The following is a 16,802-nucleotide window of genomic DNA, read 5'->3' on the forward strand; positions in this document are numbered from 1 at the left end:
AACGAAACATCTATACAGCCATAGGATTCCCTTGTGGCTCAGCTGGTAAAGAATCAGCCTGCAATGCAGGAGACTGGGTTCGATCCCTGGGTTAGGAAGATCCCCTGACGAAGGGAACGGCTACCCACTCCAGTATTCTGGCCTGGAGAATTCCATGGACTGTATAGTCCATGGGGTCGCAAAGAGTCGGACACGACTGAGCAAATTTCAGAAGATTATATAGCTACTTCTAAACTAAACAATGTTATAGCAAACCTATAAAGAAGAGCAAGGGAAAGATTTAAAATTTAAAAGGATAGTGGATACTTTGGGGGTGGGTGGAAGTAGCATAAAAGAATGGGGCACACAGGAAAAAATGACAGTGGTTATCCTCTATTTCTTAAGTTGGATGCTGGTTTTTAGACGTTTGTTTACTATGTTTCATGGCTTACATAAATGTTTTCTATGGTCTTCTAAATGTATCAAATTATTATTTTTTAAAAAATAATATTTATTTTTATTATTTATTTGACTGGACTGGGTTAAAATTGCAGCATGTGGGATCTAGTTCCCTGACCAGGGATCAAACCTGGTCCCCTGCTTTGGGAGCACAGAGTGTTAGTCACTGGACCATGAGGGAAGTCCCTGAAAGTATCAGTTATTAAAAATGAGAAGAAAAAAAAAAAAAAAACCAAAAACTTGTGAAAATGTTGAAAAAAAGAGCTGTGTTCACACTTGTGCTTTTCAAATATTTCAAAATAACCAAAAATCAGTGTCTATTTTATCAATGACAGTTATACTTTTCAGTATATGTATTCAAACTAGTAAGAAGAGACCTTTCATATTAGACTTTATAATAGACCTTTTATATTTAATTATACATATAATTAAAATTATATTACTTATGAATGAAAATATACATGCTGTTCTGTGCTTAGTCGCTCAGTCATGTCCAACTCTGCAGTCCCACCAGGCTCCTATGTCCATAGGGATTCTCCAGGCAAGAATACTAGAGAGGGTTGCCATGTCCTCCTCCAGGGATCTTCCTAACCCAGGGATCAAACCCAGGTCTCCCAAATTGCAGGTGGTTTCTTTACCAACTGAGCTACAAGGGAAGCCCAAGAATACTGGAGTGGGTAGCCTATCCCTTCTCCAGGGGATCATCTAGACCCTGGAATCAAACCAGGGCCTCCTGCGTTGCAGGCGGATTCTTTACCAGCTGAGCTACCAGGGAAGCCCACACACATGTACACACACATTTTTATTTTTCCTAAATTGGTCATAATATAACTTCTCACCAGTGCTCCTACACCCTTTCCCTATGCAGTCACACATTTCCCAGGTTTTACCATCTAACAATGATGGACTGGGATGGAAAGGGCATCTTGAGAAGGGCTTCAGGGGAAAGGCAGGGGGACGGTTATGATGTATACAAAGGAAAGGAAATAGGAAATAAAAAGGGAATTTTAAGAAGTATATCTGTGAACTCTGTTCTATTTCAGGTGTCCAAAAATTTTGCAAATAAAGACTCTGAGTTATTACTAAATGACTTTTTGGCTGAAGGATTGTGTTCCATAGATTATGACACTGCTCTGAGGCTAAACAACAAGGATCAGAGCTTAAATAGTTATACATAAACAATTAAAGAATTTTTCCTGCTATTAAAGCTAGGTATATAAACATGTATCTTCTCTTCTGCTCCTGTCTTTAGACGCCACAAACCAGAATCTTGAAGGAACAACAAAAGAAAAAAAACAACAAAAATAAAGAACAACTGGACTGAACGGAAGTTAGGAGAGGTATTGAGATGACACTACCTAGGGGAGACACAGAAGGCTTTCAAATGAGGAAAAGGGAAAAAAAGTAATAAAGAGACTAACAGTTCGCACTACAAAAGCCAAGATGTAGGTCCACACCTTCATCATTTAACAGCCGTCTAACTCTTCAATTTATGGTGTCTTTTCAGTAGTCCAGCGGTAGTCCAGTGGTTAAGGATCTACCTTGCAATGCACAGGACACCAGATTAATCCCTGGTCTGGGACGATCCCACATGCTGCAGAGCAACTAAATCCATGTGTCGCAACTACCAAGCTTGCGCTCTAGAGCCCACGAGCCACAGTACTGAGCCCCTGAGCACCTAGAGCCCGTGCTCTGCAACAAGAGAAGCCACTGCAATGAAAAGCCCGCATGCTGCAACTAGAGAGTAACCCCTGCTCACCACAACTAGAGAACGCCTGTGTGCAACAATGAAGACCCAGTGCAATTAAAAACAATTTTAAATAAATAAATAAATATGAAGTCTTTTGAAAACAATCATTATGATTCTATGAAGTAAGGAGAAAAGAGATTATCTTTGTTGAAGAAGCTGAGGTTCAGAGAAGGAATGTTACCAGAGGTAGTCGGTCATGCTTCCCTTTCTTAATACATGATGTCCTCTCTCCTTAGAGTGCCCTTCTCCACCTCTCAGCTATCGAATTCCTTCCAACACTACAACAGCCAGGACACATGTCCACTGCTCCATGAAGCTGTTCCTCATATCCCAAAATACAAGTGATATAATCACATGACATTCTCTATACAGTTCTATTACAATTACCCACTGTATAACTTTTACTTGTTTAGATGGCCGTCTCCCTCTCAAGACTACAAATTCAAGGAAAGTTAATAGTTCTCAAATGCTTTTTGTCTAAGATCCACATAAGTGGGGCAAAAAGACCTCATAGCCTATCCATCCCTCCTGGTTCCCAAGTTCCAATGCAAAACCATATTAAAATTATCACTATAAGGGAATCTTACAGACATTTGCTTCACCGAGAAAAATGGATGTTTCCTACTCAAGTTACAAAACACTGTCAAAGTCTAAATCTGGAAATTTTTATGTCAAAAGTTCTATTAGTACAAATACATATATATATAACCACACACTAGATTAAATCAATGATAATTTTTAATTAAGACACAAAACTAGTAACAATAAAAAAAAAATACCACCACCTCAATACAACAATGCTGAAGCACTGATTACAAATCTCTCTTCCAAATTATGGGAAATACAATAAGCTATATTTGTACGTATGTAGTAGGAGATTTGCAACACTTCCAAGTATAAGACAAAAGAACAGACTTCTTCCTAAAGAGTCTTTGAGGAATCACACACTGATACTCATCAGTTCTTCCTAACCTTCTCATGGCTTTCTTTTAATCTTCCTAATTTTTTAATTTTCTTTCTTATATTCTCCTTTCTTGATGTATTTAGTCATCTACGCAATATTCAGCTAGAGGGATACTCAGTCACTTCCCCATGAGTTAGTTATATAATTTGTTGGTTGGTTTGTTTTCTATATGTAAAAGCTTCACTCTGTTACTATGTCACCAGGGTCAAAGAAGCATTTCAGCATTCTGAGCAGTGGTCTATCCATTTCTAGCAAGTGGGGACATGGGGAACATTGGGAATTGACTACATACTCCAACTGTAATCTACTGCTGGAGGAGACTGGGGCTTCCACTGCTGCTAGAGTGATAAAAAATGAAGTCCTCATCCATCAGGCATCTTTTACACTTAGGACCTAAAGTCCAAAAAATGCATCAGATAACTTACTTGTTGAATGAATTAGTAAGCTACTAGATGACAACTTATCTCAGAATTAATTTTATTTCTCCTCAAGAAACTACTTCAGGAAACATCTGATACAAAAAATAATAAGACTGCCTTAACTCCTCAAGACAGACCTTGTGGACTTCAAAACTATTAAATAATGAGGTCTCCCTTTTGATTAATTAATTAAAAGGAAAAATACACTTTATGGATGATACCAGGAATAGTATCTAACAGCAAAAAAATCAAGTTCACATTCTTTATATTATTTGATACTTATAATAACCTTATGAAGTAAAAGGAAAAATATTACAAATTTCATTTCACAGTTAAGGAAGCTGAGGCACAAAAATGAAATGATGTTTCCAGAGACCCTGTGCTTAGTAGGAAGAATACGTGACCTGGATTTGAATTCAGTGGTGTTACACTGCAAATTATTTAGCTTTTCTGATCCTCTGTCCTATCCTTTGTAAAATGGGGATAATATTAGTACTTATCTCATGGTGCTATTGTCAGGATGAAGTGAGAAACTGTTTTTAAAGCCCCCAGCACAATGCCTGGCAGAGTAATTACTCAGTAAATGTTCCCTTCCTACTTAATAGCCATGATCTTGCACAAGTTATATAAGTTCAAGTTTCAGACACATAAGGCAGAAAGTTCATGACTGTAAATTCTCGAGAGAGAGAGACTATTCCCATCCAGAGACCATGTCAAGACAAGTAAGCTCCTTTGTTTCCCTACACCATGAGGCAGATATTTTTTACTCTATGTTTTCACCAATGGCGTGATGTTAGGTGTTAGGGTCCTGGCTTTATGTAGTTGTCTCGGTTCTGATTCATGAATCAGGTTCAAGATCTTATCTCCTACCTGAAATGTTCCTAGGACTGACAGATCATCCAATAGAAAACAAAGGCTCTGATAGTGGTTTGGTTTTTCTATATCCCCAGATGACTTTTTCCTAAAGATTGGGCCAATAACCAGGTGACTACAAAGATCACAAACTTGACAATTTCAGTATTAGAAATAAATTTTTTACTGACGTCTCTCTGAGGGACTATGCAATAAATACTGCGGTGAAAAGTGTGGGTTTGGAAGTAAGACTGCCTGGATTAAAATGCCAGCTCTACCACTTACAAAACGATGTAACTTTAGGCATGAGGACTTAATCTCCCTGTACCTCAGTTTCCTGATCTATAAAAACACACAATAACAGCACCTACATCACAGGATTGTTGTCATAAATAAATTTTAGATGTACGGCACTTAGAACAGTGACTGGCATATATTAAATGCTCAGTGTGTGTGTGTGTGTGTGTGTGTGTGTGTGTGTGTGTGTGTTAGTCAATCAGTTGTGTCCAACACTTTGTGATCCCATGGACTGTAGCCCGCCAGGCTCCTCTGTCCATGAAATGCTCCAGGCAAGAATACTGGAGTGGGCTGCCATTTCCTTCTCCAGGGGATCTTCTCGACCCAGGGATCAAACCTGGGTCTCCCACACTGCAGGCAGATTCTTTACCATCTGAGCCACCAAGGAAGCCATAAATGCTCAATAATTGTTAGCTATTACTATACAATGCAAACTCCATAAAACAAACACTATGTTTTGTTCACTGCTATATTCCCAGTGCCAACAAGAATGTCTAACAGATAGGCACTAAATGTTTATTGAATGAGTAAATGAACAGTCAACGCAAACTTATTGTTAGGTGTGTTTAAAGTATTTATTTGCCCCTAGAGAAAGAGACCATATGTTCAGAGAGAAATATTAAGTCCCAAGTCTAGCAATAAAATTAAACAATGGGATTGAAAAGCAGACAGTGTCATTTGACTTCATGGATATAAGACACTTCAAGATATTGAAACAATCTTTGACTCCTCGTTTTAGTAGTACTCTATGGGATATCTCTTTTTAATTTATGGAGTTTTCCCCCCTTGTGCTAGTAATAAAGGCACAGGTATATTGTTCTCAAGGGTACAGATACTTTCAATTATTCGGCATGGACTGAGGGGAGTTATTTTCTTTTTTAAAAAATACCAACTAGGGAATTCCCTGGCAGTCCAATGGTTAGGATTCCATGCTTTCACTGCAAGGAACATGGGTTCGATCCCTGGTCACATGATGTGCAGTATGGCAAGAAAAAAAACAAAACAAGCAAAAACCACCAACTACTCTTCAGAGATCCCTAGACACCAAATAAAGTTGCAGGTATGACCAACCTAGACAGCATATTAAAAAGCAGAGACATTACTTTGTCAACAAAGGTCTGTCTAGTCAAGGCTATGGTTTTTCCAGTAGTCATGTATGGATGTGAGAGTTGGACTATAAAGAAAGCTGAGCACCAAAGAATTGATGCTTTTGAACTGTGGTGTTGGAGAAGACTCTTGAGAGTCCCTTGGACTGCAAGGAGATCCAACCAGTCCATCCTAAAGGAGATCAGTCCTGGGTGTTCACTGGAAGGACTGATGTTGAAGCTGAAACTCCAGTACTTTGGCCACCTGATGTGAAGAGCTGACTCATCTGAAAAGACCCTGATGCTCGGAAAGATTGAAGGCAGGAGGAGAAGGGGACAACAGGGGATGGGATGGTTGGATGGCATCACCAACTCAATGGACATGAGTTTGGGTAAACTCCAGGAGTTGGCAATGGACAGGGAGGCCTGGAGTGCTGTGGTTCATGGGGTCGCAAAGCATTGGACAGGACTGAGCGACTGAACTGAACTGAAGGCAAGCTTCTTGCATGTATCACTTCAAGGCTTGGCCAGTGTGGCAAAGGGTTCTGTGTTAAAGGGCAAGAAGCTAGATTTGAATCTACAAAAGGTCAAGACTTGCAAAGGTAAATAAATCCCCTTCCCTTCCATCTTAGCTCATGTAATAAAGCTATTCCATGAAACAGAACAAAAATTCAGGTCAGCAGTCACTTAGCAGATGAGCAGTTCATAGCAATCACTAACTCAAAGAGATCCTTTAGCATTATTTCCTCTTAACTACTAGCATTAGTTTTGAAATATAATATGGTAAACAGAGAAGCTGGGTTAATAATGGAAAGAGCGCTGGGCTTGCCATTAGTCCCAGCTCTGCTATTTAGTAGCTGTGTGACCTTAGGTAAAGAAATTAGCTTCTCAGTTTTCTTATCTGCTAAACCTCTATCTTGACTACCTCACAAAATGGCACTGAGGAATAAATGGGATGTGTATGAAAATGCCTTTAAAATACTAACATACTATGGAAATATTAACATAATTGAAAGAAGGGTTTCTGCTGTGAAAAGTTGGATAGTATATTAATGGAGGTAAGAGCTCAGGTTCACCCGAAATTAAAACCTATTAAAGCAGTCTGCCACTACAGGTAATATAATGTACCTACTTAACTAAAATATTTACCTTTAACATGTTAGAATCTTACTACATTTTTTAACAGGGGTTAAGAGGTCACAGAGAGAGGATTTAATATAACCTTTTCACTTTAGAGATTTAAAATTGGAGGCACAGAGAAGTGAAATGACTTGCCAAAGGTCACAAGGCCTATGGAAAGAAAATAACTGATATTACATAACCAAGAGCACTGAAACTTTTTTAAAAATGCCCTTAGAAAAGGAGACTATGACATTGAACATGCATGAAGATGCTTTTGAGAGCTAAGCAAAGTGTTCATACAAGGGAGAACTGGCGATACGAAAAAAGAAAAAAGATCTTTATACAGTTAACAAAATGTTTAAATAATTTAACTACTCCTCTACATTTACCAGTAACTGATTCTTTACTATCTGTATTCAAATATTCTATTCTTTGGAAGGATACCTCTACAAACTATAGACAAATAATTTGCAAATGTATACAAGGGATGGTGCTTTGCAATTCATCTCAAAATCATCTGGCTTCTTTCCCAGCTCTTCCTGATGAACACTCTCGACAGAAACATTTATCCCGGGTCAAAACTACTACTTATGCTAGTAAGAGAAACTACCTGAACCAAAATTTCTTACCCATCAAAACTCTTTTTCCCTCCTCAGAGGACCTGTACAAAGTGTTCATCTATTTCCCCCTTTTTCATGACTCACATCTTACCTTATGCAATTCTCTACAAAGTACACACACTCTTTCAGTCTCAGGAATTATACCAACTGTTTAAGACATAAAGCTGAAAAAACACAATACTGTACTTACCCTCAGAGAGTTCATAATCTGGGGAGACAGCCAGCCTCATTAAAAATACTAGCACCATAAAGTAATTCCCGTATCCAAAGCACATGTAATGTACAACGAGGCATAAGAAAAGGAGGAGCCCAAGGCTACCTGCGGGTAAATGAAGGCTTCACAAAGGAGGCAGGGCTCAAAGGGAACTTGAAAGTTAAATAGTCAAGGAGACAGCATTCCAGGCTAAAGGAAGAGTCTAAGCAAAACTAGAGGCATGATAAACAGTATGTGTGCTCAGTATGACTGAACATAAAATGCAAGGACTTTTTCTCATAAAATGATTAGCTCATTAAAGAATTAGATCTTAAGAATGCTCGTATACTGCACAGAACTATTTGCTGGACTCCCACTATGTGATTTACACTGCCAAGCACACAGGATACAGATAACTGTAGACCCACTGCTGGCCACAGGTACAGTTGCTATCTGTGTTGTGCAGTACCATCTGTGTGGCTGCAGCAGCCCTGTAAGACCACTGTAAACTAGTGGGCCCTAAACTATAGGTTTCTTATGTGGAATGAAGAATCCACAAATTTACATGCATTCCAAGTACACTCTGTACACAATATCTTGAAATGTACACTTTCAATGCCCAACAGATGCTGTTAGAATAATGATTTCCACCCGCCTTTGGGGCTTTTCCCCCTAATTACTGTGTTCTCAAAGTATATTCCTGTCATGTGTCTCAAGCTTTTCAACATGAAAAAGGTATCTAAATGCTAAAGACAGAAAGCCACCAACATCTGACACTCTACAAATGCTCTGCAAAAAGCGACTTGGCAAGACAGATCAAGAACCATAAAATTATACACACTCGTTGACCAATTTTCTCTCAATATTAAATTACTTTTAAAATGGAAACAACAGTACAAATATTTTAAATGCTTGAATTTAGTTTAGACTCTGAAAATCTCAGAGTCCAGGGAAGGTGTTTGAAATAGCACAGACTGAGGGGTCAGACAAACCTGTGCTTGAATCCTGTTCAGTCACTTATTCGGTATATGACCATAATCGCCTGATTTCTCTAAGTCTCAGTTTTCTTAACTGTGCCATGAGAAAACATCATCAACCTCATGGAATTGTGAAGATTAATTAGTACATCATCTGATACTGTGTGCTCACTAAATGTGTGAGATCATGCTCTGTAAATAAATGTCCCAGCATTCAAGAACTTTGTCTTAACATTTTCCTCTATTAATTACTAGCATTAAAAATATCTTTTATTCCACTGCAAATAATGACTATTTCTGCTACTTATTGGTTGTGTGTTTTTAAGGGTTAGCTTTAGAACCTATGAAAAAAGTAGTGTTCCAGTCAAAATTTCCTAATTCAAGGATGACTCAATCATTAAATTCAACGTTGATATTTTGCTTGGTACTTTTTTAAGTTTTTTTTTTAATTGAAGTATAGTTGATTTACCGGGTTGTACCAATCTCTGCTGTATAGCAAAGTGACTCAGTTATACACAAATAGACACTGATTTGTGTATTTTTTTTCTACCATGTAATGAAAAAATTACTTAAAATATTCTCCTTTGAAAACAGAATAGTTTGAGAGTATCCAAAAATTGATCTACTGAACATGTGTGAATTAGCGGAAATTAGGAAACTAGCTCATCATATTACAGACACTCAATTGTTACACACTGAACAACACAGTAATTTTAAATTATTTTTATTCTTATAATGAACTGTTGGTGAAAGAAAGACAGGAAACATAATTGCAATGACAAAATAGGAGTAAATGAGTGCATTTATCTTATCAGGACTCTTAAATGGTACATCAAGACATCTCAGTATTCTTAAGTATTAAAAAAAGAAATGTGATGATAATTCTATCCAATTTGGATTTTCATTATTAGAAGTAAACTAACCACACTTCCTGGTGGCTCAGATGGTAAAGAATCCATCTACAATGCAGAAGACCTGGGCTCGATCCCTGGGTCAGGAAGATCCCCTGGAGAAGGAAATGGCAACCTATTCTAGTATTCTTGCCTGGAGAATCTCATGGATAGAGGAGCCTTGAGGGCTACAGTCCACACAGTTGCAAGAGAGTCGGACACAACTAAGTGACTAAGCACTACTGCAATATCCACACTTCCAATGTTTTATTTGTGGAGGCAAGCTTGTAAGCAGCAGCCTGGAAGCATTCTTTTTATTTTGTCATTTAGAAAAAAAATTGAAAAATTAGAAAAACCTACTAATTTTTACTTATCCACCACCCAGAGTAATGAAAATCAAAACAAAAACAAGCAAATAGGACCTAATTAAACTTAAAAGCTTTTGCACAACCAAAGAAACCAAAAGCAAAATAAAATAACTGACAAAGGATTAACCTCCAAAATATACAAAGAGCTCAGGCAGCTCAATATTAAAAAAAAAATCAAACAATCTAATCAAAAAACGGATGGACGATCTAAACATACATTTCTCCAAACAAGACACACAGATGGCCAAAAAGCACATGAAAAGATGTACATCACTAATTATTAGAGAAATGCAAATCAAAACCACAATGAGGTATCATCTCACACCAATCAGACTAGCCACCATCAAAAAATCTACAAACAATAAATGTTGGAAAGGGTGTAAAGAAAAGGAAACCCTCCTACACTGTTGGTGGGAATGTAAATTTGTGCAGCCATTATAGAAAACAGACTGGAGGTTCCTTAAAAAACTAAAAATAGTGTTGCCATATAATCCAACAATCTCACTCTTGGGCATATAGTTGGAGAAAACTATAATTCAAAAGGGTACATGCCCCCCAGTGTTCACTGCAGCACTATTTACAATAGCTAGAACATGGAAGCAACCTAAATGTCCAAGAACAGATGAATAAAGAAGATATTTTTATATCTTTCTATGTACAATACACATACAATATGTATTATATATATATGCAAAGCAATATTACTCAACCATAAAAAAATAACTAAATAATGCCATTTGCAGCAACATGGCTGGACCTAGAGATTGTCATACTGAGGGAAATAAGTCAGACAGAGAAAGACAAATTTCATATGATAGTGCTCAAGTAATCTTAAAAAATGGTATATATTAACTTATTTATAAAACAGAAATAGAGTCACAGATACTGAAAACAATGATGGTTACCATCAGGGAAAGGGGGAGGGGTAAATTGGGAGATTAGGACTGACATACACACTACTATATATATATAAAAAATAGTTAACTAATAAAAAAAAAATAGTTAACTAATAAGGACTTACTGGATAGCACAGGGAACTATATGGGAAAGGAATCTAAAAAAGAGTGGATATATGTGTATGTATAACTGATAACTCTGCTGTACAGCGGAAACTAACACAATATTGTAAATCAACTATAGTCAAATAAAAATTAATTTTTAAGAAAAGACCTACTGATTTTTAAAATACAAAAAAGCAAGAATTCCTAATTTAAGGTTAAATGTCAGTTCTTAAGTATTTTTTTAAATTAATTTATTTTTATTTTTGAATATGTGGGTCTTTGTTGCTGCAAGGGCTTTTATTTTTCTCTAGTTGCAGCAAGCAGGGGCTACTCTCTAGTTGCCAGCGCGTAGGCTTCTCATTGTCGTGGCTTCTCTTGTGTGGAGCACAGGCTCTAGGGCTTGTGGGCTTCAGCGTTTCAGCTTCCGGGCTTTAGAGCACAGGCTTAACAGTTAGGGTGTACGGGCTTAGTTGCTCTGCGGCATGTGGGATCTTCCAGGACCAGGGATCAAACCCATTGGCAGACATTTCCCCACATACATCACACCTCCTTCGCTTTCAGCTTCTATGCTCAAGTCAGTCCCTTTGCCAAGAATGGCTTTCCGTCTCAAACTCTTATCCAATAAACCCTCAAAAGGTAAAACTCCGACTAGAACGGTCTTTCTCAACAAAGTCTACCTGACTTTCTGATCCTTCCCAAAGTCAGCCACCCATTCAACAAATATTTATTAAGCACATATTATGCATCAGACGCTATGTAGGTGTTAAAGAATGAGACACAAAACAGGTCTTATACACAGTCATTTTCAGTAAATAGCAGCTATTAATGCTGCTGCCTAACGATATCATTTGAAATAATTCCACACACAAATATATTTAATTTTATACCTTACCCTGATTTATTTCTTCTTAGCATTTACGACTATTCTCATAATATATTTGTTTATTGTCTTTTTTTTTTTTAAACCACTTTAACCACAATGCCTAGAACACCACCTGGCCCTTAGAAGCTAGTCAAGTCACTTCTGTATCAATGATTTTTCTAGTCTGAAGGTAGAGACAGATATTAACTGAAAAATCATAGCAAGAAATATAAAATTACAATTGATGTGTATTCTATCAAAGAGACTAACACAATGGAAGTGTGTGACTTAGCAGTGTTTTTGTTTTGTTTTGATGCGTAGGCTGGGGGGTTGGGGTTTCCCTGACTTCCTTGAGCTGAGAACTCCAGGATATGCAGTTAAGCAGACAACAGACAGCACGAGGTCATTCACATATGCTATTCCTTCTAAACAGGTTTTCCACAACACAACTCAACTCCTGTCATTTAGTCCCTTAGGTTTCTCCTAAAAGTAAGACCCTCTGGGAAGCCATCCCTAACTTTCCCATATCATGATCCTGCCACTTTTCCTTTTTTAGCACTCTTCACATTTATAATTACTCTTTTTGCTTGATGCTATACTGTCTACAGACAAAACATACAAAAAAGCAGAGACCACATCTGTTTTATTACTTGCAATATCCTCAATGTCAACAGTCAATGGCAGTCCAAAAACTGTTAGATGAATAAAAAGGACTACATCTTAAACCAGTGGTTCTCAAAAATGTGGCTTATAGATCAGGAACACCAGCATGACATGGTACTTGTTAGAAATGCAAACTCTCAAGTCCTACTCCAGACTTAATAAGTCAAACTCTAGAAGTGGCAGACCACAAGCCCTCCAGGAAATTCTGATTCATGATAAAACTTGAGAACCCCTGTCTTAGACACATCAACTATTCAAAACACAACCTAACAATAAAAATTTTGAAAAATATAAAACACAAAGCATTATAATATTTGGTTCTATCTGGTTTATTGAGTGCCTATTACACCTACGACACAAGGAAATTTTTAAGTAGCCTCTACAAATAATTTTTAGCTAATAATAAGCTAAAATTTTGCCTTCTCTTCAACTCTCCCATACATATACTTTTACACAGTGTGTATGTATTTTAACAAGGAAAAATCCAGTTAGTTGGAGACAAAGTCTAAACCATAACCATGTCTCATATATCTAATTCTAGTCTCATTTCCTACTACACATCCTCATTCCTGCATTCTTCATGCCGCATAAAAGTAATTCTACTACCTACAATACATCCTCATTACTTTCTACTCACATTCACAACATTCTTCCCCTACCCAAAATGATCTATATAAAGCCTATTCACTTTTCAAGCCCAGCTCAAATGGCACACCTGGATCCTAAACACCCAAAAAGGAGTTTATAACTTCTCCCTCTCTACTCATACATTCACTCTCTGTGGGAAGGCTAACACTTTCAAAAATCTAGCCACTTGGTGTATTTGTTGGGACAGCTCTTTAGTCTGAAAAGGTCACATCTTAATAAATTTCCTTTCTGCACCAAAAATAAGAATCTCAGACTCACTCTTTCTGAGTAGTCCACTAGTTTTCTCAAATTTCAGTTCAAGAACACATGTGTCAGACAGGAAAAATGGGACCGTAAAGTGAAATCATTCAAGCACCTACTTGGCCTGGGCACTGGGAATAACAGGAGTAAGGCACAGTAACTGTGTAGAACTCACATTTCAGGGGAAGAAACAGATTAACATACAATAGCAGTGTGATGGGTTGTGAATGTGAAGGATTGTTGTGCAGGCAGACACTGGAGAATGACCACCTAAAAATGCAGAGTCAGTGAGTTAGAGAAAGTTTACAGATTAAGTAACTTTGAACCACTCCTCAAAAATCAGGGGAGAAAACAGAAATTGACTGTCCTCCTAGGAGAACATAATTACCAGGACTTAGTTTTGACTAGAATGTCTTATTCCTCCCAGAGACCAAAATTTAGATTGCTACATATGCTGGAGCAACGGATTAACCAAATGAACTGCAAACCATGTGTAACCCAATTCAATGAAAGACCCACTGAAGCTTCAAACAGGAAGGAGAGAGAAAATCTGAAAATGTAAGGCTCTCCCAACTAAAAGCAGAGAGGGTTAAACAAATCAAGATAATAGAGGTACTAAGGAGACTGTCACAAACTGACTGCCAAGCTGATTTTCCATCTCCAGATGCCCTGGTCTCAGTCTCCAAACAAAAACAAACCATTTGTTCTGAGTGACAAAAAAACCTGTAAATAAATATTTTTAAATTTCCCAAACTATACTTCCACATTAAAAGATGCTCAAAATAAATATTCAATTTAAAACATTTTAAGTTACTTCTATCAAAAAGCTAGATATCTTATAAGGCCATAGTATGCACGCCGGCCCGCACCCCACGTCTCACTCCGCCGCTCCAAAACACACTATCACTCAGTTTTTGCAATGACATTAGATAATCAGGCTTGCAGGCTCTCTCTAATCTACCCCCTTCCCTCGACAAAAAAGAAAAGAAAGAAGAAAGCCTCCGACTCCCTATCTGCCCGCCCAACAGCTCCTGGGAAGCAACCGCCCTCAAATTGTTCCTGCTTAGACCCTTGAATCCCGTAGAAGGAAATGGGGACAGCTGTAAGAGCGCGGAAGAGAGGACATCCAATAAGGGGGAGAGGAAATGTGGATGGTGGAGGACGAAGGGGAGAAAGGATACGGAGAGGAGATAAAATGGTGAAAGGGGGCAAGCAGCAAGAGCAAAGAGCAGGAGCAAAAAGGAGGGAGGAAACAGAAGGAAGGTGTAGAGATCCCAAAAGATAGAACAGGGCAAAACCATAGAGGAGAAAAGAAGGTCGGATTAAAGGACGAGAAGGGGGAGGCAAAGGGGAACGCGAAAGAGGCTGTCACTGGGGGGTGATTAAAAAAAGGGGGGGTGTCACCGAGTGGAGAGAGACGCGGGGGGGGGGCTTGACGGTGGGCGGGGGGGAGGGGTGTTACCCCAGCAGGTGGCCGGGAAACAAGGGGAAGAAGGAGCGGATCAGTTAGGCGTAGGTAACAAGGAAGGGAGGTAGAGGCAGGAGCAGACGGGGCATCAGAGTTGGGGAGGGCAGGCCCGCGGGGGCCAGGGTGGCGGGCGGCCGCGGCTCAGGCAGGCCTCGCTCTCTTACCATGGCTGCGCCGGCCTGGTCCTCGGGCATGCAGCCTCTGTCCTGGGTTCCGCGGCGGGCCGGGCCTGAGCCCGCCCCCAGGCTGAGCCTGCGCGGGGGCTCCAGGAGGCTCCGACGAGCGGCGGCTCCGGGCTTGGCCCAGGCCTCGGCCTCCTGGCCTCAAAAGCTGGAAGTGCAGCAGCCGCAGCCGCAGCCCAACCCGGAGCTCAGACTCCGCCCCCAAGGCCCCGCCCTCGCCCGCGAGCCCACGATTGGCCCCGCCTCCGCGCTCACTGCGCAGTCTCGGCGGAGGAGTCCCGACGAAAGCTACCGCACAGCTCCGGTTCTGTGACTTTTCGCTCTCCCAGGCCTTTTAAGGAGCTGCACTTCCTCAAATAACCAGAGCTTTAAAACTAAAAACCTTAAATATACGTCCTAACAGGAGACTAGAGCAGTCACTCGTTTCGGTAACCTACAGACCGCTGTGCTTCTGGTTCATTGCCATTAATTACCATTATCATAATTCTTGATCACTTCATTTATTTTAGATGATACCTCCAATGGCATAACTTCTCATGGTCTTCTCCACTAGGGACCACCCTTGCCTCAGCTTTTCATTTCCCTGCTCATACTTTTGTTCTTATTTCCAATAACTGTAGTTCAGTTCAGTTCAGTCGTTCAGTCGTGTCCTACTTTGGCGACCCCATGGACTGCAGCACGCCAGGCTTCCCTGTCCATCACCAACTCCCGGAGTTTACTCAGACTCATGCCCTTTGAGTTGAAGATCCCATCCAGCCATCTCATCCTCCCGCCTTTTCCTCCCGCCTTCTCCTCCCGCCTTCAATCTTTCCCAGCATCAGGGTTCCTTCCAATGAGTCAGTGCTTCTCATCAGGTGGCCATTGTATTGGCGTTTCAGCTTTAACATCAGTCCTTCCAATGACTATTCAGGACTGATTTCCTTTAGGATGGACTGGTTGGATCTCCTTGAAGTCCAAGGGACTCTGAAGAGTCTTCTCCAACACCACAGTTCAAAAGCATCAATTCTTCAGTGCTCAGCTTTCTTTAGTCCAGCTCTCATATCCATACATGACTACTGGAAAAACTATAGCTTTGACTAGATGGACCTTTGTTAGCAAAGTAATGTCTCTACTTTTTTTTTTTTCCTACTTTTTAATATGCTGTCTAGGTTGGTCATAACTTTTCTTCCAAGGAGCAAGTGTCTTATAATTTCATGGCTACAGTCACCATCTGCAGTGATTTTGGAGCCCAAGAAAAGAAAGCCTGTGACTGTTTCCATTGCTTTCCATCTATTTGCCATGAAGTGATGGGACTAGATGCCATGATCTTAGTTTTCTGAATGTTGAGTTTTAAGCCAACTTTTTCACTCTCCACTTTCACTTTCATCAAGAGGCTCTTTAGTTCTTTGCTTTCTGCAATAAGGCTGGTGTCATCTGCATATCTGAGGTTATTGATATTTCTCCCTGAAATCTTGATTCCAGCTTGTGCTGAAATCTATTAATATAATCTCAATTTTAATCATCAACTCTCCCACATCAACCACCTTCCTTTCTAGCTCACTTCTAATACCCAGCTCCAAAATTGATCAAGTCTACCAAGACTCAGAATCCGCTGTCCTAATACATTTTTCACTGTTCTTCACACTATCCTGTATCCTCATTTCTTTTCATGAACAGCTTAGCTTCTACGTCCGTTATGAAAATCTTTCCTAGGTATTCACCTTCATTTCTCTAATTCTTTCTGTTCCCTATACTCACCTGAGGAAACTTTAATCCTAAACCTG

At 39.4% G+C, this 16,802-nt stretch overlaps 1 protein-coding gene across 2 annotated transcripts in view; it reads right to left on the reverse strand.

Annotated features, from left to right (window-relative positions):
- Window positions 1-15,249, reverse strand: part of ZYG11B (zyg-11 family member B, cell cycle regulator) — a 74,895-nt gene extending 59,646 nt beyond the window's left edge. Inside the window, exon 1 of one of the 2 annotated variants that reach the window (XM_043876105.1) lies at window positions 15,022-15,249. Coding sequence is in view for 1 of the 2 variants with exons in the window: in XM_043876103.1 (XP_043732038.1) it covers window positions 15,022-15,051 (30 nt within the window). In the remaining variant the exon portion in view is untranslated. The remainder of the gene's footprint in view (window positions 1-15,021) is intronic. The other variant, XM_043876103.1, reaches the window with a different exon arrangement.
- Window positions 15,250-16,802: the final 1,553 nt, after the last annotated feature.

Source organism: Cervus elaphus, chromosome 20 (assembly GCF_910594005.1).
Source record: "Cervus elaphus chromosome 20, mCerEla1.1, whole genome shotgun sequence".
NCBI classification, from domain to species: Eukaryota; Metazoa; Chordata; class Mammalia; order Artiodactyla; family Cervidae; genus Cervus; species Cervus elaphus.